The 26,383-nt window shown below is 49.3% G+C and overlaps 1 protein-coding gene across 1 annotated transcript; it reads right to left on the bottom strand.

Moving 5' to 3' along the window:
• Positions 1–151: 151 nt before the first annotated feature.
• RAMP1 (receptor activity modifying protein 1) lies at positions 152–24,150 on the bottom strand. The gene is made up of 3 exons (XM_057412227.1): positions 23,975–24,150; positions 10,597–10,735; positions 152–829 (listed from the first exon to the last, which is right to left on the bottom strand). Exons 1-3 carry the CDS (start codon positions 24,132–24,134, stop codon positions 574–576), a joined length of 555 nt encoding a protein of 184 aa, XP_057268210.1. The 5' UTR covers positions 24,135–24,150; the 3' UTR covers positions 152–573.
• Between the last annotated feature and the right edge of the window lie 2,233 nt (positions 24,151–26,383).

The following is a 26,383-nucleotide window of genomic DNA, read 5'->3' as shown; positions in this document are numbered from 1 at the left end:
ACCCCAAAGACTGCCTATGAGGTGGAGGTCAATATTACTGAAGGGGAAGGTGAGGGGGGAGCCTCCAGGATCACCGAGGCTGCTTTAGGGCAGTGAGGGGAGGTCCTCTCAGAGGGAGTGAGCGCTGAGCCTTCACACCACAGGTAGGCACCTGGTTTATTCATGTGTTTATTTGGGTAGGAAAAGCACCTTATTCCCGTTGCTCATTAGCGCTGCCAAGGCCACCTCCACCACCTCCCACTGCCACCCTTCAACCATAGCTCCCCATCTCCAAGGCAAAACCCAGCCTGTGCAGACACCGGCCTCATGCTGGGGGAAAAGATGCCTTTCCTGGTACAGAAAACGAGGACAAAGAGGAATCCGTGGTGGTCTCATTGCACCCAGACCCATTGGCCTTGTCATTACCTCCTCATGCCAGGCAGGTGGCACACTTGTGGTGCAAAGGAGGAGCTGTGGCACTGCTGAATCTGCCTCCAGGGCTTTGTACCCCCCACTGATGCTCCTCTGCCAAGGTCTTCCAAAAACCAGACAGTCCAGAGGTGGTCCCTCCCCTGTCCCAGTGGCAGGGTGTCCCTACACAATGCCCTCACTGCGTTTGCTCCTCCATACCACCAGTGCGGTCATCAGCAAGGTGATGAGGATGGGCAGCAGGATGAAGGGGCAGAGGATGCTGTTGGGGGGGTCGTGCAGCGCCCGGCCGGAGGGGGAGCAGTTCCTGAAGTACTGTTTGTGCACGGCGACGAAGAACTCGTCCACCAGCCGGTTGGGCCAGTAGCAGTCGAGCCTCTCTGCGATGAGCGCCGTGCAGTTCGTCAGCTCCCCATAGGTGCTGCAACACAGACAAGGGCACTGCGGTGCACCAGGGACTAGCACCCTGACAACAGCACTCCCCCATAGCGTATAAAATGTTAAATAGTTTCTGTTATGGATGTTTTTGTTACTTGAGGAGAAGGCTGCCTGGAGACCTCCCAGCAGCCTTCCAGTATCTGAAAGGGGGCTACAGGGATGCTGGAGAGGGGCACTTCATTAGGGACTGTAGCGATAGGAGAAGGGGTGATGGGTTTAAACTTAAACAGGGGAAGTTCAGGTTAGACATAAGGAAGAAGTTCTATACTGTGAGGGTGGTGAGGTGCTGGCACAGGATGTCCAGAGAAGCAGTAAATGCTCCATCCCTGGCAGCATTCAAGGCCAGATTGGGCAGAGCCTTGGGCAACATGGTCTAGGTGTCCCTGCCCATGGCAGGGGGCTGGAACTAGACAAGCTTTAAGGACTCTTCCAACCCAAACCATTCTATGATTCTATAAGTAAATGAAAACAGAATTAATATTTACAGAAATAACTAGAAGAAAGGGTTTGGATTTTTTTATTTTTTTTTTTTTGCTTGGTTTGGTTTGGTTTTGTGCGTTTTTGCAGAATTTCATGGCCAGACTAGTGCTATCAGAAAATACCACTTGTACCCACATAACCATCTGGCACCTTTAGGGGAAGCCCTTCAGAAAACCCATCCTGAGCTGCCAGCAGCCAGGCAAGCTGCTCTGCTTTCAGGGCGACGGTTCAGCCAAAAGGGGACAACAGGGAGTACATCAAATCTACTTAAAATTCTCTCTGAATTGCCTAAAAACAGGGGGGTTGCATCTGAACCAAGAGCATACACTTCTGAAGCTCATCTCTTTGCCCTGCCTTATTCTGCAGGTCCACAGGACCACAACCCATCCCACCTCTCACCGGGCAGCACATTCATTTTTTTTGAGGCTATGGATAAAAATGTATATAGAACTGTTTCTTTCCCCATGCGAATTAGGCCTGATGCTGCAGAAGCAGAGCAAACCAAACCCCAGCCAGCCAATTAAAAACCCACCTGGGGGAACAAATACTTTCTAAGCAGCTTCCCAGCTACTTGCTGCGGATTCTGCATCTCGTCAGCAGGGTTTTTGGGCTGGCAGCAGTTGTCTTTGCTGTACTCATTGGCACACTGCAGTGCTGGAGGAAGCCCCCTCATTTAATTAATAGGGCACCTGGAGCTACTAAAAGCAGCTTCTGCTCAGCATCCCAATATGCCAGATTACCATTTCCCATCCATCAGCATCCTTAGGAGATCTCGAGAGCCGAAGCATCGTCAGGAACCAGAGGGGGAGCGATAACAGAGAAGCTATTTTTAAAACTGAAGGGCTGTACAGCAGCTGGCTTAGCCCTTCCCCAGCTCAACCCATGCTTCTGTGTAGATAAATACCTGCTTCCACCATTCATAGGCAGGGAGATGGAACTGGATGAGCTTTAAGGTCCCTTCCAACCCAAACCAGTATGTGACTCTTAGATTTTCTGCCCTTTGCTCACACAAAGACCATAGTAGTTTTATGAACAGCCAACTAAAAGCAAAGCCAAACTCTGCAACGTAGCTGGGTGTTTTGATTTCTTCCACTTTATCTCATAGACCCTTTCCCATCCATCAACATGGGCTGCCATCCACCACTCAGGCCATCCCTTGCCAGCTGCATCTCGTGGTGTTCAGGAAATGGTCCTGCAAGACTTGGACCACCTTCTGTCCTCGCATGCAGAGCACCCAGACACATAGCATGGAGAACCTTCTCCCTACAGGTACATTACCAGCTACCTCAGAGGGGTACCAAACGGATATGGAGATATATCCCATTTGCTGAGATATGGATATACCAGACTGGTCAGGCCCAGGCTGCTGCTTGCAATGCCTTGTCAGAAGGGATCAAGATCCCACTGGAGAGCAGCAGTGTTGATGCCGGGGGCTGAGCATGCTCTTCCCTGCCACAGCCACAGGGAACATTCCTCCCGGTGTGTCTCCAAAGCGGCATCTGGTTCTCTCCCTCTCCCCATAAGCAGAGCCACATTATGATGTTAGCACCACACTAGCGTGGTCCCACTGGAAATTCAGCCTGTTCCAATGGTGGAACATTTCAAGGGGTTGTTTCCCTACTCAGAATGGCTTCCCCTTGCCATCCCTAGCCCAGACCAGGAGAGTGAGGTCCCATCACCACACTCAGCCAACCAAAGCTGAGCCAAACTCTGGGAGCTGCAAGGATGATCACTCTATTTCTGGGGTCCAGAAAGAGATGTAATCCTCAGGCAGAGACTTAAAACTCTCTTTGGAGGGAGGGTAGAGTCAAGCTTTTAGCTTTCAGACAACCCTACAGCTCATTTGCAAGCCTCCATCTCCCAAAACACCATCTTCAGCTGAGAAAAGGCACAGACCTTCCAAAACAAACCCTCCAGAGATTATACCCTTGCAAGGAGGAGAAAAGCACTGCCAGCAGGGTGCAGCTGGGACCACCCTGGAGAGGATGGTGAGGACAGAAAGCCAAGTCAGTGTCATCTGGGCATTGCAATGCCTGGCAAAACACTTAGATCGTTTTTGGGGGAGGACCTAAGAGATCTGAATTCCACCAACCCCAAATCAGAAGTGGTGGGCAGAGAAACACGTGCATCCTGTATCCTTTCCTCCCTCGCCCCACAGACCAGGGGCTGGCTGTCCTCCAAAACCAGCCTTATGGCTGAAAGCTGGGGGTTAACCCCAGAGCAGATCCCTGGCTCGGCTTCCAAGAAGCTCCATGATGGAGCCTGCACCATGGCATGTCCATGGCCTAGTTCAGTCAGGATAAAAGAGTCCATAGAGAAGCCACCGGGCCATGGACCTGCACCATGGCATGTCCCCACAGCTCTGCGGAGCAGCCAGAGGATCTAAGAATGCAACATCTAAGGATGATTGCCCCCAGATTCCCAACCTGCCTGGGAGCAAAAGGAAGCATGTGATTTTAATGCCGCTTGCCAGGGTCTGTGTATAAGAGGTGAAGGCCAAAGCTTACGTGCCATGTGCTATTCATAACAGCCAAAACCAAGCTGCAAAACTTGGCTGGCATCAGAGGAATTAGTTAAGATGGTATTTGGAACTACAGGATGTCTTTCCATTGGGCGCCTCTGCCTCCACGAGAAGGTATTTGAAACCCTTGCCACTTGCAAGGAATGTACAGAAAAAATCCTGGGCAGAGCGCTTGGGTTGATCCAGCTTCCCCCAACCTGGAGGATAACTTCGAGAAGCATCCCTAAGTCATGCTCCCTTTTCCCAACCAGGCTGGGGCTGCTTCAGGATCTTTCCCAGTGCCAAAAACTGCCTGCAGCCCAGCGACAGCTCCCAAAGGAGCAGCAGCTCTCGGGGTCTCGCCTGAGCTTTGAGATGGAAGGATACCCATGGCTGGAGGAGTGCTGAGTGTACAGGGTGTCCTCAGTGATGGTCAGCATGTCCCCAGAGACCACCAGACGGGGAGAGAGGGAAAGGAGCAGCAGTCTGCATCCACATCACCTTCCACCTCTCCTCTCCCTGGCTTTGCCTTAAATAGCAACATCTGAAATTAAAATGCCTGAAAAGACCAGCTTTAATTAATGAAACAAAAATAAAAATTGGGATTAGTTTGCTGATGTAGGAAGCACTGGGAACAGGGCAGCTTATCCCAACCCATCCACAGTCAGTGGGCAGGGAGACAGGCAGCCCTCCCTGAGGGGCACAGCTTTGCTTAGCTCTAAATATTGTTTCTCCTACCCAACATGAACTGCAATTAAAACTGTTTTCCTTGTTGCCATGGAAACGGTTTGGATTGAAAGGATGCTGCAGCAGGAGGCCAGGCAGTGCGGGGACCACGTGGGGATGAACGCCCACAGGCAGACTGGTCTGGGCTGCTGGTGGGAAGCAATCGAGGCCTGATTTACAGTTTGATGGGGTCCGAATGCTTACCCTGCTGTAAATCCTAAGCAGTGCCTCTGGTTTTGTACCACTGCAACCCAGACTGGAATTTGATCTGCCATTTATTCCTTGCCAGTGCCTAGGTGTGAACAGTGTTACACTGGAGAGACTGGTTGGTGTTCACAGGATCACCAGCTCTCCCCTTTTGCCACAGGTATCAAGATTTTTCCTATCCTCCCCAAACCCCTTTGCTTCAGAAGGAAAAAAAGCAGCCTTACAAACCCCAAAACAACACGAGTCTTTCCTTTTGTGTTGTAAATTAAGAAATTGATTTCTTCCTCTGCAAGGCTTCAGGGCAAGCTTGCAGACATGCTAAAGGGATATCCATCAGGGACATAGCAACCTGAAGATAAATAAGTAGATAATGAGATAATAAGAAAATGGGTCAATCTGTTTTCTATAGATAATGGGTAAAGAACAACGAGTGTAGTGACAGCTGTAAGAGCAGCCCCTAGCCAGGGGTAGGAGTGGGACAGGGTACCAGGACCTGGCAGCATCATCCCTCATTTCTGGTGCTGGCTGCAGCTGTCAGCCTGCACGCTCACACTGGGCAGCTCCTTCCCCACAGGATGAGGGGAAGGCATTCCCCTGAAATCTTTCGGCATGCCACAGGGCGGATATATTTGGAATGAAGGCGCCTGGCTCGGCTGGAGTGACTCCTGCAGCTGCGGCACCACTCAGCGCAATGAGCATCTTCCCATCCCACTTACTTTCATGCAAAACCTCTGGCCACAGCCTGCCAGCAAGGCAAAAACTATTTTTCAGGAAAACAAAACCTTTTTTGCAGCAGGACAAAAACTGCAGGAAAGCTACTGAGAAGTCATCAGCTCCTGCTGGTCATGGGTGAGTAGCCGGCAGCCCAGTCCCTCCTGCAGTCTCAATGCCACATAGAATCATAGAACCATAGACTGGTTAGTGTTGGAAAGGTACTTAAAATCATTCAGTTCCAATCCCCTGCCACAGGCAGGGACGCCTCACACTAGACCATGTCACCCGAGGCCTTGAACACTGCCAGGGATGGAAGATTTACCACTTCCTTGGGCAACCCATTCCAGTGCCTCACCACCCTCATAGTACAGAATTTCCTTACATCTAAGCTGGACTTCCCCTGTTTAAGTTTTAACCCATCACCCTTTGTCCTATCACTACAGTCCCTGATGAAGAGTCCCTCTCCAGCATCCTTGTAGGCTCCCTTAAGATTCTTGAAGGCTGCTATGAGGTCTCCATGCAGCCTTCTCTTCTCCAGGCTGAATAGCCCCAAAGTAGCTGTTCTGAGAGAGACCACAGCTAACCTCAAAGCTCAACTGCCATACTGATGAATCTGGATCTGCAATCAAAATAGGCAAGTTGATCTTCAGGATAATCAGTCATGCACAGCTGAGCTCCTCATCAAAGCAACTCGGCCAACACCACAAAACAGAGGAGCCCACAGCACACCTCCAGCTAAACAGTCACCTAGCTTTTGAATAAAAGGGTAGCCCTGGAAAACAAAACTCCAGGATGCTCAGTCTAAATCATCCTTGGGCCAGGGATCCATGGGACAACACCACAAAGGGGCTGGAGAGACCAGCTCAACTCGATCAGTGAGCAACCCAGCAGACACCAGCACACAGGAGCATCTGAAGATCACTCGTCCTTTGGGGAGGAAGAGAAGGAAAGAAACTGGAGAACCCAAGGGAAAACACCTCTCAGCAATCCTTCCCTCTTCCCAGGAGACAGTGTTCACAGCATCTCATTCCTGAAGTGTGCAACAGCTCACACAAGTTTCCCTGCTATATGGTAAGACTTGCACATGAAAAAACATCAACTTTCCCCAAATAAGCACAGCTAAGAAAGCCAGCAGAGCTCATTGATGATGGACCAACCTTGGAGTTGGTGCTTGTCTACATGGTCCAAGCCCAACCTCATCAAACACTCCTGGTCCAGACAGGCCCCTCTGTTACACCTGAAAGCAGCAGTTCCAGCAATGAAAGAGCTCAGTTAATACCTCTGAGGGCAAGATGAGAGAAGGATAATCTGCAGCCTATAAATAGGACCAATAAACCACAATTACAAACTCTGCTGAGACAACTCATTTATTCAGATGTTCCCATCGTGTTATTCTCAATTGAGCAGTAAATGATGGGACTAACAGGCATTTCCCTGCTAAATGCTGTGTACGAGAAATCACAGCCCAAAACCAGATACTGCTGATGGTATGGGGCCTAGCAGAGGCAAAACCTTCAAACATATCTCTTTCTTGTTTCAGACAGGTTTCAAGCATCAAAATTCCTTTGTCAGGGGAAGATATGGAGAGGAAACAGGCTCTAGGACTGTACCATTTCTTTGTTTTGTGCCTAGAAGAAGCCCAATCTTTCCCCCTAAAGCTGGAGGGTTGACAAGCCAGCCTATGCCACCCCCTACCCACTCCTGCTGGGACATTTCCTAACAGTGCTTTTTCTCCTAAAATCACAGAATCCCAGAATGGTTTGGGTTGGAAGGGACCTTAAAGCTCATCCAGTTCCACCCCCTGCCACGGGCAGGGACACCTTCCACTAGAGCAGGTTGCTCCAAGCCCCTGTGTCCAACCTGGCCTTGAACACTGCCAGGTATGGGGCAGCCACAGCTTCTCTGGGCACCCTGTGCCAGTGCCTCAGCACCCTCACAAGGAAGAACTTCTGCCTAAGAGCTCATCTCAATCTCCCCTCTGTCAGGTTAGAGCCATTCCCCTTGTCCTGTCCCTACAGACCTTTGTCCAAAGTTCCTCTGCAGAAGGATTAAAAGGGGATGGTGAGTCCCAAGCACACTCAGGAAGGATCTTGAGCATGGTGGCCACCTAAAATTGCTGTCCTTCCAGAGCAGCTTATTTGCAGCAGTAGCTAAGCTATTTCTACCTGATTTTCCCAGTGACCTGAGGGCACAGGAAGATCAGAGAAATGTCATTGCTTAACTAACCCTGAGCCTTGCTTTGCTGTGAGCAAATGGACTCACACAATCAAATTACACACTGCAAGTTTATCAGCATTTCCTCCAAGTGTCTCAAGGATAACAAGTTTAGTGGAAATTATTTAGGAAAAAAAAACAACCAACAAACCAGGACATGGGAGATGAAGAACAAGCTCTTTAATACACCTCTGCTTCCTGTGAAATGGCTTTGCTGAAGGAGGAGATGGATTGCATCTCACCAGTCTTGCAGATAGGACCAAACCAGAATCAAAAGCAAAGTCCTATCCGTGGGACACACTCAGCCCCTGCACAGGGACAGCTCTGATGGGATGTCTCCATGGGTGGGAGTTCATCCCCAGTGAGGTGGTTATCCCCTTCTCCTGCCATTCACTGCATCTGGACCACATCTGGATGCTGCCTGCAAAGATGTCAAGAGAGACATGGGACAGATCCCATGGAGCCCCCAGGGCCCGGGACATTTCTGAGGACCAAATGAGATTTCTCAGAACCAGGAAACCTCCTACAGTCTTTCCAATCTCTTTTCTTCCCCTCCATTTTGTCACCAATGAAGGGGAAGGAAAACCCAAACTGTCCTTTTTTAAAACCTAGCTATCTATAGGTGTATGTTTTCATATACACACATATATATATTTTAATTTGGCATAGAAAAAAGGGCCATGAAGCAAGAAATCAACCAAAACCTTACAAAAACTCTGATTTTTGTGCAAAACAGTCATGGCATGCAGCAACATCCACTCGCCGCTTCAAACTGACCTTGATCCCCACTTGTGTCTCAAGCCGCTTTGCCTTCTCAGAGAAAGGCTGCAGCACAACTGTGCTGCACGACATGGAAAGCAAGCTGAGAGTGGAGAGCAGGCTTCTCAGGCCCTCACCCCAACACATGGACACCCCTGGCTGGTCTCTGCAACTGCAATCAAAACCATCTCACCAGGAGAATGATTTTTGCCATGGCGGTACTGAAAAACTCTGCTCTGCTGATTAGAAATAGGAAAGAGCCAGAACCAAACCAGAGACATACCAAAAAAAGCCATCCCAGAGCACCATGTTCCACATATGCAACATCCTTGCTCTCCCTGATGCTGCTACACTAAGCAGGGTTTCATTATCACCCTCTTATCTCCCCAAGGTTGCCACCAAGTGCTCCACCAGAAAAGCAGACCGCACCTCTGCTTCTCCTACATCATAAATCACTGCTAATTCTCTGACACTGATCATAAACAGGAGGCTCAGCAGAAGGCTGCCAGGCCACACGCTGTGCCAGCTACTCCTTGTAGTTCCTAAGAAAAATCAACACACAACTTCTGGAAGCAGCAGGCAAACCAGCAGATCCAGTGGGATGGGCTGGGATTTTCTCACTGAGAGGTCTGAAGGCATTTCAGTGGGTTGTGGGGTTTTCAAGCTGAGTTAAGCCGTTAGGGATTGTCTGGGGAACCTGAGTACTGAATAAAAAGAAAGGAAAACCTCATAGAAAATATGTCCATCGAGCAGTGAGTCACCAGGAGATGTAATGGAGCCATGACAGGGATCCTAATCTACTGCCTTATTAACACATTGATACCCAGAATAGAGCAGGCATCTTCAGTCTTCTGTTGAAGCTCCATCACTGGGGTGTGCAGTTTCTTCACATGTATATAACTGTACTGAGCGAGACCACCATCCTGATTTCCAGACACTGCTAGGGTGGGCTCCTTGAAAGCCCATTTAATCACAGAATGGCTGAGGTTGGACAGGACATCTGGAGATCCTCCTTGTCTTCTCCAAATGCCCCTGATCAAGCAAGGCCACGTACAGTTGGTTGCTCATGACCATGTCCAGATGGTTTTTAAACATCTCCAAGGACGGAGACTCCTCAACCTCACTGGGCAACATGTGCCAGTGCTCAGTCACCCTCACAGTGAAAAAACATTTCCTGATGTTCAGAGGGCATCTCCTGTGCTTCAGTTTGCACCTTAATAAGATCCCCTGGAGCTGAACAGTCCCAGCTTCCTCAGCCTTTCCTCACAGGAGAGATGCTCCAGACCCTTCATCATCCTCGTGGTCCATTACTGGACTCTATCCAGTCTGTCCGCATCTCTCTTGCACTGGTGAGCCTAGGACTGGACCCAGCACTACAGGGGTGGCCTCACCAGGGCTGAGCCAAGGGGAAAGATCGCTTCCCTTGGTCTGCTTGGAACACTCCTCAAGCAGCCCCGGACACCGTCCACCTTCTGTGCTACGAGGACACGCATTTGGCTCATGTTCAACCTGGCACCCACCAGGACCTCCAAGGCCTTTTCTGCTGAACTGCTTCCCAGCTGGACAGCCCCCCAGCATGTCCTGGTGCCTGAGGCTGATCCTCCCCAGGTGCAGGACTTTGCACTTCCCCGTGTTAAACTTTGTGAGGTTCCCATTTCTCCAGCCTGTTGAGACCCCTCTGGCTAGCAGCATGACTCAATGGTGCGTTACCCACTCCCCAGAGTAGCATTGACCCCTGGGTACACACACCACTGGTTGCTGGCCTTCAATTACTTTGTCCAACAACCACCTCCCTCTGGGCCTGCTCTGTTCAGCCATTTTCCAACCCACCTCGCTGTCTGCTCATCCAGCCCACACTTCATCAGCTTGTCCATGGGAATCTTAGGGCAGACGGTGCCAAAAGCCCCACTGAAGTCCAAGTAGAACGTCCACTGCTCTCCCCTCCAAGCCCACCTTGTGGTCCCTCCACAAGCAAACAGGATGGAATCAGAGAATCACAGACTGGTTTGGGTTGGAAGGGACCTTCAAAGCTCATCCAGTTGTAATCCCCCTGCAGTGAGCAGGGATTTGAAAATTAAAACCCACCGCTGACCACCTTACACCCCAAAATCAAAGACGGGTGTAGGCAGGACAGGAGGGACATTACTTACCCCATGGTCTCATCCCAGTCACACCAGAGCCGTTGCCCAATGCCCTCCATGCTGAGCTGGAACTGCTTCAGGCAGTAGTGCTGGATCATCCAGCTGTAGTCTGCCTCCTGGCACGCTGTCACTGCGATGAAGTGATGGGCTGGAAGACAAGACGAGGAGCAAGATGGGTTAGCCCCTGCCTCCCACCGTGCAGTCCCCACACAGCTTTGCACACTGAGGGCGTCTGCCAAAGCAAAGCTGAACATCACCTCACACCCCTCATCAAACAGCTCCCTCAAAACCTCCTTCTGGGGGGGGTTATTTCCCTTTCCACATCACTATGACCATGCAATATCATCTGCCGTTACCCTCCCAATTGCTTGACACTACATAAATCAGTTATTGAAAATATGTCATGTAAGTCATAAATAAGTAAGGATGCAGATTTATTCTCTGCTGATCCCATGACATACATATTGAGACTTTAAATTTCCAGGGTTTTCGCTTACAAAAAGAGTAAGAGGATGTTAGGGAATAACCCCACAGCTCCCAGTCAGATCCCTGCTGCTGCTGCTGAGCAAAGGACCCCTGAAAAATGAGCTGCATGATGCCACACTTGGAAACAAACATCCATCTCTGGTGGATGTACTTCTTTACAAGTTTGTGCACAACTAGTGCAATGCTGCTAGTGAGTAGAAAGGGAGAAGGGCAGTAATGCTACAAAGGGAAGCAGGCGCAGGCTTGAAGAAAATAAACCTTAGGAGAAATGATTTACTGAGCCTGGCTATAGATAATATCCTGGTCCCAAAGTGCCAGCTAGTGCCTTTGCAGCTCCTGGAGTACATTGTAGGCAGGCATTGCATACCAGCTCTATATTTTGCTACACATAAATAACTTTGTGCAAAATAATGGGGCTTTATTTTTATCTTATTTTTCACCAAAACAGAATTTAGCTATTTATTTAGAAGTCTGCATATGAAAGCCATAGGACATCATCCTGCCCCAGGGATGACCTCCTTGAGCAGGCCCTCTGCAGCCCACATATATATTCTAGGAGTGCTTAGGGACCAGCATCCCATGGGAATGGGCAGGAACTCCGTACCCCCTCCAGGATTTGGATGCCAAGGGGTCCCCAGACCCTTGGGTGAGGTTTCTGGATGGCTACAGGACTCCCATGCTGCCTCCCACCATGGCAGCCACTTCAGCCCAGCTCAAAATAAGACAACGTGAGTTACCAAGCCAAGGAAATGTAGGTGAGGAGCATTAAACCCTCAATGTTGCAATAATAAACATGAAATTATTGTAATTGAAAGCTCTCCCCAACTGATGCCATCCAGGGGCTCACCCTACAGCACCTGCATAATACGACCTCAGCCAGAGAATCAGAGAATCAGCTAGACTGGAAAACACCTTTAAGATTATCAAGTCCAACCACAGACAAGCCCTGCTCTGAAATGGGAAGGTTTGGGATGCTGAAGCAAAGCACTAAGGGAGGAAGAGGAGCAGGAGGAAGAGGAAGGTACAATATGCAATCATTTTACTTGAGAGATGGGCTGCAAACCTCAGTCCAGGCAGGCTCAAGGACAATTGATGGCTGGGAAGCTCTTCTCCTCTTCCCATCCCTTCAAATCTGGATGAATCAAGTGACACGGCTGAGGGAACACCAGCATCTAAGGGAGGTTCAGGTGCCACACCAAGGGGTCACCCCTTAGTGAAGACCATGCACTGGAAGGATAAGTGCCCTTCAAACATTATGCCCATCACACAGCTAAACAGCTTGCAGAGAAACTGCCTCCAGCAAATGTTTTCAGTGGGGAGCAGGAGAAAGCTGCATGAGGGAAGGGGGGGGGGGGGTGTGTGTGTGAAGGAAAACAGATCACAAACCAGCTAGATGAGCCCCTTCACCTGGTTTCTCTCCTTCCACTCCCAATTAGCACAGGTGGGCCTAGAGACAAGTCATCACTTGTATACCACAAAAACAACTATCCTTGGAGATGCCAAACATTTCCTGATGACCACACAGCTGCTCCTGCAGAACAGACCCGGAGGAAAACACCTTAACAGGCAGCTCCATCTTGGTTGGAGAGAGGAGAAACACTAAATAAATCATGGGGATGAAGTAACTGAGAACCACAAACTGGCTGTGATGCCTGTAAAGCCACATGTATCTGGTAGCCAGCATAACAAGAACAGGAAAAAAAAACAACCCAAAACCCAACCCAACCCAAGTGAAAAGAAAACCCCAACGAGCATTAAGCACTTGTCATTCCAGCAAACTCAAAAGACCCTGCTGGGTTGGATGTGCAGGTGTAAGCAGCCAGGAGAGAACCAGCACATGAGCTTTGTCATCCCCAAGCATGCAACTTGTTCCTGACTCTTGTCTCAGCTCTGAAGGTCCTTCCAAGGCCCATCACTGTCTCTTTCCCCCATGGGAAATGTTCTCCAGGAGCTCTGGTTTCCCCATATGAGGACTTGCCTTCTTCAGATGGTGACAGCCAAGGCTTGGCTTGGTAACCCCATGGAGCAGTGGAGAGAGCGTGCTCCTGGAAGATGTCTTTCCCATACCTACACATGGGGTCTGTCTGCAAACCCTCTTCTCTGAAGAAACCAGATCCATCAGCCAGTGACCAAGACATTTCACAAGGACATTAGACTTTTAATACTGTGAAGGACTCTTTTGTTTTATACATTAGAAGGAAAGAGCATCCAAGAGCAAGGCTCCACAGAGCTTTAAACACTGCGAGGACCAAGGTGGGCACAGTGAGTACAGTTCTTGTTTTCAGCTGGCCAGGGAGAACTGGTTTTAGATTTAAATGCACATTTTAAGGTCAAAGAGAGGAGAAACTCCTGCCACATCTTCACACAGTCCCCACTAAACACACAGATATTCCATGCTGGCTCCTGGACTTTCCCCAAACCCACATTCATCAACACAGCAGGCTGGGATGGGCTCCGGGTTTGTAGTAACAGGGGTGGGGGAAAGCAGGGGGAGATCTTTGTATCTATCTCCTGGGTCTCATTCCAGAAGGTTTTCCTTCCCCCCTCAGCCCTGCTGACGGAGATGGTGTAAGTCAGCTGCAGTGAGCTGTAAATAACTGAGGTCTGGAGCAGTCACGTCCCTGTACTTAGCAGCATTCATTTGTGAAGGCCGTAAGGAGCTGCTGAATAACTGAGCTCCAAAACCTGACTATACCAGGGCTGAGCTGCCTCCCAGAGCAACCTTTTCATGTGCCCTCAGCACTTCCTTTGGAAAAATGGCATCGGGAGCTGCAGGAATGCAGTGGTTCTCTGGGAACATTCCAGTGGAGCCATGCAGTATCCCCAAAGCCCTGTTTGGCGTTTAGGTGCCACCTAGATACAGAGCAGGGGGTCCTGTCCATCTTCCCATGTCTTCTCAGCGTGTGCATCATACAAGTGACACCACCACAATCCATCCTTGCAACATGTGTGCGCACTGCCTTCTACGTGCAAAGATGTCTTCCGCTGCAAGGAGGAACCATCTGACATGGCGTTCATCTTGCTCAACAACCTACAGTGATGGATGCCCTTCACTGCCAAGAGGAGCACTGATTGCCTGCCAAAAGACATAACCTCAAGGAACCTTAAGTTGCCTCCTCACAGGGAACATCTGGAGAGCAGTGGTGAGGAAGTGATTGGAGAGAAGGCTTTTCCAGGCATCCCAGATTCTCTTGACTGCCCTGGGACTGATGTCCTGGAATGTCCCAGCAAACACCTACCAGAGTTTAGGTAGCTGAAAAACCCCCACATCGCTCATGTATTTCAGCAAAACACCAGTGTTGGTCCTGAGTTGTTACAAAAACCTAAGGAAAATAACTGGACTTTTTTCCATTCCACATGTTATAGCTGGAGTTTGGGCCAAGAGCTCTGGGCTCACAGCTCCAGAAAACAACCTGGGGGACACCACCTCTTCCTTCTCTTCCCTCCACCGTTGCAGAACCTCTCTTGTTGGACCTCTTCAGGTATATTAATGTAAAACCTCAGAGGTCTCATTAAATCTCAAAAGATCAGAGATAATTGCAAAGTGTCAGTCACAGCAGGGCTGGCAATGAACAAGCCACACGTAGCTAAACCCAAGTACCAGCAAAGCCCTGGGCTCAAAGAACGAACATCTCAATATCTTCTCCTGGGCCTCTCCCAAATGCTGTGTCCCCCTGTGAAATTATTAGCTCTCTCAGCAAACCTGAGATGAACTTTTCCATGCAGTTGTTTCGTGGTTTGGACCCAGTTGCAAAATAAAATCCAACAAGAGCTGGAAATCTGGTGCTCATCTGCTGTGTGTGCTTCAAGCCCTGCCTTTGCTACATCCCCATCCACTGGGATGAAATCCTGCACTGGATTAAACCTGTGAGATTAAACCAGGTAAAGCCCAGACAGACAGATGTGCTGTGTGCTGGCAAACCAGGTACTCAACAGGGAACAATGCTGGGAAGGAGACAGTAGCCTGTGGCTAACCCCAAACTCTGGGAGAGCAGGTTTGAGGTGGGGGAGATTTTGTAGGCACGGCCCTTGGAAAGCCGCTCTGTACATGCGAAGCACGTGTTCTTTAGTCTCAGGACACCTAAATTTGCTTTTCAACCCTTCTCTTCCTGTTAGGACCCACATTTACAAAGAGATCAGCTGAGACGGTCCTCATCAAGCACGTTTCTCAAGCGGAGTTTCAACCAGGAGAGCCATCATGTCCACTGCTAATTAGTAACACAAAGTAATTAAGCTCCAGTTTTCATCTTAAGACAGGTGAGCATCTGATACCCCACAAAGGGGCTTGAGCACCCTTGGGAGCATCCGTGGGTTGTGTCAGAACAAGTCCCCTCCCAGCACCCCAGTGCTCTGCCCGGACTGAAGCACGAAGCCAAGGGAAGGATCAGACCCAGCCCAAAACGCTTGTGGGAGAATGGGGAAAGGGCATGAAGGCAGAAGATGAGTATGAAAAACATCCCAGTTTGTGGTCAGAAAATGGAAAACTCGGGGGGGGGGGGGGGGGGGGGGTTGGGGGGGGGGTTGACCAGCAGATGGTTTTGTGGGGGATGGAGCAAGTGCTTGAAGGTCTAAAAATAAACCCACTGCTCCAAGCAATGCTCACACGTGAATGGCTTGAGCTGGGTTCTGGCTGGTGCCTGCAGACCACTGACACGAGAGCATCACTGACCCAGGGACCTCCCTGAGCACTGCCCCTACCTGTCCACACCTTCTCCTAAGCCTGACTTTGTGCTTCCCAGACAGAGCAGGTTTGGGCAGCCACTCTGTACGTAGCGTCTAGCTGGCATGGTGGTAATTAGAGCCCCAAAAGAGGTATGAGCCTGGCACTGGGCACCAACCTCCTCTACAGCACACCCATCTGAGGAGCACCTTCTCCATCAGCCTGAAGAAGCCCGTGGGGTACAGCTCCAGACAGAGTGCTTACAAATCAAACCAGCAGGAAACAGGTCTTGTACAAGAAACCTCATGCAGAGAAACCGGAGAGGGACGGGAAGTCACTCACACCAGTTGGGGAGAAGCAGGAAGAAAGGCACAACTGCCCCTTCCAGCATCTGCAGCCCCATAAGCCCCCAGGAAGGGTCCAACACCCTCTGCTTAAATATATACCTCCAATGGGGCTGCTTTTGGCTTCACAGCTTGGTTCACCAGTCAAAAATGAAGCTGGAGCTTAGCAAATATGTGACCCCCTCCAGCTGGAGATGAGGGACAGCAAAATGCAGATGTCGGGTTTGGGGAACCACGGTGGCTGGCTCGACACTGTTTATTTCTCTATGGGAAAGGAGGGAGCTGCCTGTGAACCCCTCTTCTTGCTGACAGCCTGGGATACACCCGTGCAGTCAAATGAAACCTCCGAGCCCTGGCAGGGCTATTTCTGTCCTGGTTTTGCATGGGGAATGTATTTTTAAAGCCTATCCTCCCTGCCTTGCTGGGTCAGGCTGGAGACACTGGCACCCATTCCAGGCTGCTCAGATCCAGCAGCTTGGGGAATGATGAGAGGGATGGAGGTGTCCAAACCCTGCAGGCAATTGTGGGGGAGACAAAGACCCACCCCCTGCTCAAGCAGCCTGTGTGAGCCCCCCCACCAGCGCAGGATCATCCCATCCCAACCCATCCCATGGCACAGACACAGTTGCAAACGCAGCCCCAGCAAGGTCTGCAGATGGAGGGCTCACCCCGTGATTTACCTGTCAGACAGCTTCAGTGCTGTGAAGCCACAAAAGCTTTCAAAGGATTTAAGGACTGCTAAATGACAAGAGACAGGGCTAGAAAAGCTCAACCACAGGAAACCACACATTCCCCTAAGAAACACGTAAGTGGTTGTGTCTGCCCATGCTGCTTTGGGGAGCGAGCTGCAGGAGCTGCTGTCCAGGGCAGAGCATCACCATGGCTCCCCCCAGGTCTGTGTGTTGCATCTCCTCCATCCAAGCTAACTCAAGAAACAGCCTCCCCAGACCCCACATAAATATTTGCTGGCCAATTCCATTAAACCCCAGCAAAATGAGACCTCTGTGCCATATAAGCACCATGGAGGGCGGTGTCACAGTGTAAATGCCATGCCACAGCATAAGCAATAGTGAGGGTCAGTGTAAAACCTTGCTGGTTTGGGAGACGCCAGATACGTGAATGTAGAATTGGTAGAGAGAGAATTGGCCAGGCTTGGGATGGCCCCATTAGGGACCTGGCCATGTGAAACGTTCAGGCAGCAGATGTTCCCCAAAATGGCCAGAGAAGCTGTGGCTGCCTCATCCCTGGCAGTGTTCAAGGCCAGGTTAGACACAGGGGCTTGAACAACCTGCTCTAGTGGAAGGTGTCCCTGCCCATGGCAAGGGGTTGGAACTGGATGAGCTTTAAGGCTCCTTCCAACACAAACAGTTCTGTGATCCTATGATCTTTGGGAATGAAGCACAACGTGGGTCTGACGGATACACTGCGGACCTGCCAGCACTGTCTCACTGCTGCTTCCGGAGGAGCATCCCCAGAAATCCTATTTCTGGAAGGACATGGACCATACGGAGGCAGCGTGATGATGCTCCAGAAACACTTCTGGGGATAAACACTACTGGTCATGAAGACTCGCTTACGATAAAAGGCAGTAAGAGGAGAAGGTCAAACGGAAACAAGTGGATCACAAATAAGCATCAGCACCAGCTCAGCTGCACACCAGCAGCAGGACACAAACACCTTCCCAGCAATTGCAGCATCTTACACCAGCACCCTGAACTTCCCAGTCTCTTCAATGTACCTGCAAACAGGGTACACAGCACCAAAGCACTACTGTTGTCTACATCCCTACCTATGGGGGTTGGAGCAACCTGCCCTAGTGAAAGGTGTCCCCGCCCATGGCAAGGGGTTGGAACTGGATGAGCTTTAAGGTCCCTTCCAGCCCAGTCCAGTCTGTGATTCCGTGGTGAGAGGCAAGCTCCAGTCCCCACTCCCTGGACCCTGCCCCTCAGTCTCAGCTCTGCAGCCCCACAAGGAGCAGGGCTGCTGCACACTCCACTGCACCCAGCAGTCAGCTCCATGGCTTGGTCCCTAATTAGGGCCGCTTTGTGAGCAGTGGGCTAATGAAGCCAGTCAGCCCACAGCTCTGGAGTCCTGTGCCCTCATCTCTCTTCCCAGCACCTCCTCACCACATCCTAGCTCCCACTGCCTGCCAAAGGGACCACAGAATAACAGAGATTTCCCTGCCCATCACACCAAGGCATCTGCTTTTCCGTGGGACAAGGGACCTTTGGAGAGAGCCTTTTGGAGAAAGAGCCTTTTGGAGAGAGGTTTTTGGAGACAAGAGCCTTTTGGAGAGGGCTTCTTCATGGGCATTGAGGGGTCCTGCTGCCAGTGATAGGGTCCCTGCATCCAGAGTGGTAGCCTGCCCGCATGGGATGTCACCTGCTTTCCTCTGGTAGTGTGCTGCCCAGCTCCTGCCCTGCTGTCCCATGGGTGGCCCCTGCTCCCACCACAGCCTGAGCAGAAATCCCTACCACCAGTCAACAAATGTACCATCAAATCCACTCGTTGGAAGTGTCCTGCCTTATCAGGTTAATGAGGCGTTTGCTTAAGAGACAGAAAAAAGCCCCAAACAGGCATTGCATTTGGGCAGCTGGCTCCTACCTCAGCTTCAACAAAAAATTCACTGGCATTTATTTTTATGCAGCTTATTTTGTGCCCTCTTGTAATGCTTGAGGTAACTATAAAATGATAGTGAAAACTCAAACACCCCCATCCTAACAAAAAACAGAATGACAGCAAAGTATCAGCTCGATGGATATATCGATTCCTTCACAGGAACAACAGGATGCCAAAACTGAAACCTCAAATATCCTTTTGGGTATATAATGTTCAGTTGTATGCAAAATATCTCATTAGTCCTGGCTGGAGAAAAAAAAATAAAAATCTATCTCTATTTTGCCTTGTCTAATAAAATGAAGGGGAATAACCTTTCCAGGAACAGGGATGAAGTCCCCCTTTTCTACAAGAAGATAATAAATCAGATTAAAAGTATTTAGGTTCTTTAGGGAAAAGACAACTCTAGTTCTCCTGAACATCAGGGTGATTAGTTTCCTGAAGTCTTAAGAAACATGAAAATGTTTTGGGATGGTGTAAGGCTTCCAAAGCACTAAATTACTGCAAGATACAGCAACTCCCTCAACAAGCCCCACAGAAAACTATTTCCCCAGGCTGTATCCCTGCCACTCTTAGGAGATACTTGGGCAGCAGAGATACTGCTGCACTATGTTAGTCCTCTTCCCAAGTTCAGTTTATGGAGCACCTACAATGCAACAGCCCAAACAAAGGGTAATTTAAGATCATTCTGATAGAGGTTTTCACATAACAGCTCCTGTAAGATGCAGAATACGCAAAATAGACGCTGCTACTTTGCATCTCATAGCCCAGTGCAGGATAGTCCTGCTTAGCTGAGTCACAAAGAGTTCACTTTTTGCCCTATAGTATTGCTGTTAAATAATTGTAACTACTAAATACACTGAAATAGGCTGTTCAAAGAGTGAGGACGCTGCTTCAGTTTCCCTCTCCACCTCAGTCTCCCCACATGTGTTAGCAGACGTTACAGTATGTCCTTGTTACCCATCAGCCAAGGATACTTCCAGGAATAGAACTCAATCTTAATGTGTTCCTAGATTTGATTTTGTGTGAGGCAAAATGACAAATACTCTTCTTCCCCCCCCCAAAAAAAAAAAAAAAAGAAAAATCATGTGTTAAGTAAAATAAATTCAAAACCAGCTGAAAAGGGAGGAAGGAGGAAGGAAATCAAAACCCAGGCATGCTGAAAACCAACTGCCATCTGACTGCAAATCAGGAGAGGGAAAAAATCTGTCATGAGCAATTAGTTATAAAGGTAATTATATCCTTAATGAACAGCGGGCTCATTTTAAAAACTATATGCCTTCATTAACCCACTCCTAACTCAAACCAGGTCTGACCGTTAGCACCATCAAATACCCACTTGCTGACCCCCAAGAGCTGAACCGGGGATCCCTATTTAATTCTGGGCATCCATCTTTTGCAAACATCAGGGGCTGAGTGGATGCCAACCCAGGGAGACAGAGGTTTCCAGCATCATCATCCCAACACCTTAACCCAGCACTGGACTTATGCTTTAGGATTATTTTTAAAGCATCACAAAGCACAGCATGCCAAGAGGGGCCAGATGTCAGCTCAGTCTCAAAGCGGGGCTGGTCTCACTGGATAAAGCCAGGGAGAAACAAGCACCACACTCAAGACTCAAGAATGTTCTGAAGGCAAACACTCTCTTTTCCCACCCCCACAACTATTTTCTTCCCTCAGCTATTTCAGTTGATTGAGGCTATAATAAGAACAGGGAAACTAACACCAAAGTTAAAAGCGCCTGGCATTGGTTTGGAGACAACGCGCTTTCGATCCTGTTGGTTCAGGTTTCAGCGGGTTTGTGTCTGTTAAACATGAATTATTCTGGTCCATGGCACTATGAACCATTTTACTGAACTACCTTAGAAATAAAAAGAAAAAGCAGTTCCCAGGCAAACGTTATTCATTCCAACAGATTGCCTATAAAGAGGAACTTAATAAATAAATATATATAAAAATTAACTGTGGAGAAAACCAAACTGTCTTGTTGGTGTAGTTCTCATAGGCTGCAAATAGCAACAGCTTAACAGAATACTGTCCATATACGCTTTCCACGCTAAAATCTGCTGCTGAACCATGTGAGCAACCTGGGGATAATTCATTTCCCTTTTAACTGAGGTTTCTCAATGCAGTTTTCTCTCCTTCCAGCTGAATAAGGTGCAGAGATGGCACTTGTCTGCAAGTCACACACACAGACCACTGCTGTTTTCCTAACAGAAGATACCTGAAGTATATGGGGAAGCCTGGAGGGATCACATCCTGCCTCTACCTGAAACCCAGCGCAGCCAAGAGGTTTCAACCCAGGCTGCTGTCTGTTTCACGTGCCACTGGGATGCTTTCCCAAGGGGTCAGGCTATGGTTTTGCATCCTCAAAAGCTCAAGCTGTAGAGCTCACAGAAAAGGTACGAAACCATTAAGCAGGTTCATTAGTGGATTTGGACATAAACAGTATGGCTTCAGAAGCAGCATCCATAGCACCATAACGGCGCCCTGGACTTGGACTTCCCTGGTACTCACCTATCCACAGCACGAATTTGCCCAGCAAACCCTAGTCATGGTTGCATTTTAGAAGGGAAAAAGGTATTTAGCTACCTGACCACGTTGAAACATGCCACATCTCCCCCATAAACTCCTCTCCCTCAAACCCGGTGCTGCCCCATGGTGTTATCCATCCTTACTCAGTGCAGGGTCTGTGCCAGTGAGGGCTGTGACCCCTCTCTCTCTCAGGTTGTCTCCAGAGCAGAGCTGCTCCAGACCTCACAGCATCTCCATGGCCTCCTCCGGACTTGCTCCAACAGCTCCATGTCCCTCTTGTGTTGACTGTAGCCAGCTGCAACTCAATGTGATATGAATTGATTTATTAATGTTTTACTGGCCTTATTTGCAATTCTCTCTTAGCTCTTTCAGCAGCACACCTATCTGGAACCCACAAGCCACCACAGCAGCAAAGCACAGCACTGTGTGCAACCAGAAACGGGCACAGGAAGCAACAGCAAATGGGGAACGTCTGTCCCCGTGGGATATCCAGCCACCTGCTAGCATAGTTGTGAGTTGCACCACAGCCCTGAAAGCAGGAAGTGTTGCCCAGCCCTTGTCACACCAGCCAGTATCCCTGGGGATGCACAAAGGGACACTGGGTGATGCCACTGGCATTTCCCTGCACCACCTCCAGCCAGCAGTACAGCAGAAGTGCCACTGAAGGGGCTTACCTCTCTATATACCTATGTGGCTTTCAGCAGAAATAACAGTTTGCCTGTTAAGTACCCCCTGCACAACTCTGACCTGGCTCCTGAACCATAATCCCACCCCATCCATCATCACCAGCAATAATGAGTCTCCTTGTGAAACCCAGCCCTCGGGTAACCCCTTACACACCAAAACAAGGCTTCAGAGCAGTGTAGTGCTGATCATCACTGTTCCCAGTAACAATGAGCAAGAGCATGGCTCATTCCCTCTTTCTGAGCAGCCAAAACCCAGAAAAAGCTTTCTTTTACCTCTAATGGAAGTGGTTACCTTGGAATACAGCTGGATCTCCAGCCTGCTGAATAAGACCAGGGCAGTGGATACCCTGACCATCCCTGCTTTTTAGGGACACCGCAGCCAGTTGCAAAGTTACTTTAAGCTTGAGCTTTACAAGAAAGGCTTTTCTTGCATGGGAGGAAACCTCAGCTGATCCTGCCAGCATCTGGACCCCAGCTTTGGTACAGCCAGGAGGTTATGGTGGCAGGTGGACAGCCGTTCATAAAGTTCTCAGCCACCTGGGAAGGTTCTTCAGTGACCAGGGAAGCCGTCCAAGAGCATGTCCCAAGGCAGTGGCAAGCACGAGCTGGCAGTAAAAACACCAGCACAGGGCTGTAAACCTCATCCTCCCTCCCTGCTCACTGCCTTTCCACAGCCCTCTCTGTGTGTAAAGCAGAAAGGCTCAAACGGGGGATTTCTGTTGTTCTGTTTTTTTCTTTAGCAATCCATCCACCACCCAACACCACTTCAGTGGCTCACACAGAGGCAGACATCCTGCTAATGGGGATGGAATAGAGCAGCCTGGAGTTATCACCAGCTCCTGCTCTCTTCACTTCCCAAAGTTACAGTGCCCAAACCAAGGGAAGGAAGGGGCAGCAAAAGGGGGAAGGAATTAGCAATACAGAGCTGACAGAAATCCTAACTAAGCAGGAAACTAACTAACTAACTAACTAACTAACTAACTAGGAGACTAATAGTCCTCGCTGTCAGCAAAATCAGCCACAGGTTTGTGTGTGGGAATGCTCCCTCCTCAGCCAGGAAGCCCGAAGCCTTTCCCTGCAACCAAGCATGGACGGCACAGACTTCTCATTCCTGGGAATAACCACAAACTAGAGAGTAGTAAATAGATAACTGTGATACAGATAAGACCTTTACATGCAGCATAGCTCAATGCATTATTCACCAGGCTTTGGAGGAGAAAACCGAAGAAGGAAGTGAAAGAAGGAGAAATCCAGGCTTCCTCACAGAGCACTTTGATTTCATGGAAGATCAGCGTTAGGACGAGGGTCTCAGTTCCCCTTTACGTAACCTTAAACAAACACACTTCTTCCATAGAGCACCAATATGTGATCCTTCCAAGCTTTCTGCTGCGGATACATCAGTTACAAACACTGCACAACCTGTTGCATATGAAATGCTGGGAGCATCACTGAAACCCAGGCACTCTGCACCCTGAGAAAATAACCAGGCAATGCCAGGATTTCCAACCCGGTTTAAAGTCAATGACCTGCAAAACCCAGAATGCCCGACCTCAGCTTGCTTGAACAAGCACTCGTAGCTGTGCCCTCTCCCTGCGGCTCAGAAATAGGTAGACAGAGACTCCTAAAGCAGTCTCCTGGTAATTAATTTCCACTTTTGAAACAAATGCCAGAGGATGTCTCCCCGCGCAAGCACGCCTCAGTAAAATCTCACCCACCAAACGGGAAATCCTACACAAAACAGGCTGTATTTGACAGCATCTTCATCTGACATATTTAGAGGCCAAGCGAGATGTTTTGTTATGCCCTGGAGCTCTCAGATGATTTCTCCTTTCCATTTCCACCTGCTTTCCCCGCTGGCGACTTGGCACATTTCAGGATCGGGTCGGGGTAAAGCCTCCGAGGAGGCGGCCAGTGTTGCGCACCGTCTCCGCTCGCAGGGCAGAGGCACCGCGGCTTCCAGGGGAGCTTCTCCCGCTGCCCCCACCCCACGGTACCGCCGCTCTTTCCGCGTCCCGCCCGGCATCGGTAAGTTTGGAGCCCGGGGGTGCGCAGCTACTTACCCAGCACGAAGCAGAGAAACCGCCGCGGCAGCAGGGCCATCGCCGCTGCGCTCTGTCCCGCACACCCGGCCCCCGGCAGGGAGCAGGGTGGCGGGCAGGATCCTCCCCCAGCGCCGGTCGTGGCTCCCCTTCTCTCCGCTCCCGGTGGTGGTGGGGACATGGGGCGGGCCCAGTCTCCGGCCGGGGCCTTCCGCGGTGCGGTGAGGTGCTCCGCCGGGGGTCCTTGCGCACAGCCCCCGGCTCTCTCGTTTAGTCGAAGCCACGACCGAAGGCAGGTGGCTTCAGCAGGCTTCACCTGAGACCGTCATGCCCGCGGAAGGCAGCGTTAGCTCCATCTCCTCCCGGTGGAAAGGGCAGGTGAGTGTCCAGAGCCACGGGACAGGGAACAAAACAAAGCACCCAGAAATCCCTTTTTTCTTAGCCCTCCTTGCACTTCCACCGTAGGAATTTCTGTCTAGCGTCACGCTAAAAATACTCCCTTCCTTCTTTTCACAGTGTTGAATATGAACATAGAGGATGCAATGCAATCTTAGGAGGAAATGTTTAGTGGTTTGTTGGGAGGTTTTTTGCTTGCTTTAACTGAGCGGAAAATCCTGGCTGAGCTCATACAGCTCCACCTGCAGCTGATAACATGGAGTGTTCACTTAGGATATGATTCAGACAGAGGGTGAGGGCTCCAGCTGCACGGAGGTCGTTGCTCCCTGTATCTGTTCTCTCACATTTGAAGTTAGTTCTCCCTTTCAAACGAACAAGGAAACAGGAATGACCAGCACAAGGTGCTAACTTGAGTATTTCACATCATCCATGTTTCTGCCTTCCCAGCAGAAACAAAACAGCTTGCATGCCAGGAAAGCCAGTTCTGCCCTAAACTGTTAATAACACCTGCCTAGTAACAGAATCGTGTCTGGAGAGCCCAACCAGCAGCATGTGTTAATGTAGAGCAAAGCTTATGGCTGCTTTCAGATTGATATGAACAGGAAAGAAACTGAAGTTGAGGCCTCTCCTGCAGCTTCAGGACCAAGTTTACAGTACTGGAGGCTGAAGACAAGGCTGGGGCTCTGGAAGCATTGCCTACAGCAGCGCTGCTGAGAGGGAAAGGGTGAGAGCTGGAAACAGCAGAACACCTGCACAATTTTTTCAAGAATCTTTTCTTAAACATATTACATGCTTCTTACTATGGAAAGTTGAGAATTCTTTTCCCCATTACTTACTAACGACTTGGCTATCTCACAGCTTCCTCTTGAGGAAAGTAAAAGTTGTTATAGGTCAGCATCTCTTTAGCAAAGCAATAGAGAATGAAATGCTATCATAGGAATAATTATGACTATAAAGCCCACACACCATTTAAAAGAAACAAATCATTTGACAGGGAAAGCACAACACATTTGAGGCCATTAAAACCTTAGTAACTAAAACTATTTCCAAGTGTAAGATTTTATGAGTGTACATCCATATCTGCAGCCCTGGACAAGTCAGTGGATTAATACAGAGTTCTCTTTTGTCAAATTTATGTTGATTCAGAGAGGCATCTGTAAAAGCTCACAGGGCAATCAAAGGGCAAAGTAATAAATTTGTGTCACACTAATCCTTTCAAAAGGAATTCAGACAAATGTGCATCTTGGCTGAGATTCCTTCATGTTTTTCATCACTATGTATGTAAAATCCTATCCTATGCCTCTGTGTATTTAACACAATCTACAGTCAGTCTTTCTGACAAGGACTGAGGTTAATGACTTATAAGCATCTATTTGTATATTTAATGCATCTATGGAAGCTTTTCTAGCCCAAGCTCCTGTTTTGTCTCGCTGGACAGAACCGCTCTACTCTTAGTACAGTTCTACTATCCAAAGTACAGCAGTTCTGTTCAAGTTAAGTCTGTGTTGTGGTTTGCTTGTGCACTACAGTAACATGTCTGCAAGCATCTGACTAGAGAATTCAGTCTGAAAAGCTACATTGAATGGGTGGCAAAGATACTTAGATATGTAAAACTATCAGCATTAATACTACTCATCTTGGAAGAGGTAGTTTTGATTAAAGCCAGACTGACTCCTTGACATCCTTGAAACAGCGGGTTTGAGACCAAAATCAAAGCATCAAGAATTTGGTGCAGTCTGGGGAGGAAACAACATGGAAGAATAAATATTGTACAGATTGTGTTTGTAGGCAGAAGTGAAGCTGGAGCATTGTTAAGAACATCTGGGACAGTGCACGAAACCTGATAGTGGCACTGCTAGCAGCCCTAAAGTAAGCAGAATACCAGGCTTATTAGGAGACTGAAACAAGCATCAACTCCAGGATGTCTTCTGCAGGAGTATACCCCTGGAATTCTGGGCTGTGTTTTTAGCATGTTCAGCTTGCTGCAGCTTCCTGCAGCATCCTGTGCTGTGTCATCCTATAAGGTGTCCTTTA

Source organism: Pezoporus wallicus, unplaced genomic scaffold, assembly GCF_028554395.1.
Source record: "Pezoporus wallicus isolate ANWC-B61680 ecotype Strahan unplaced genomic scaffold, APGP_CSIRO_Pwel_v1 contig_6566, whole genome shotgun sequence".
In the NCBI taxonomy this organism is placed as follows: domain Eukaryota; kingdom Metazoa; phylum Chordata; class Aves; order Psittaciformes; family Psittacidae; genus Pezoporus; species Pezoporus wallicus.
This window is presented reverse-complemented; position numbering and strand designations above follow the sequence as displayed.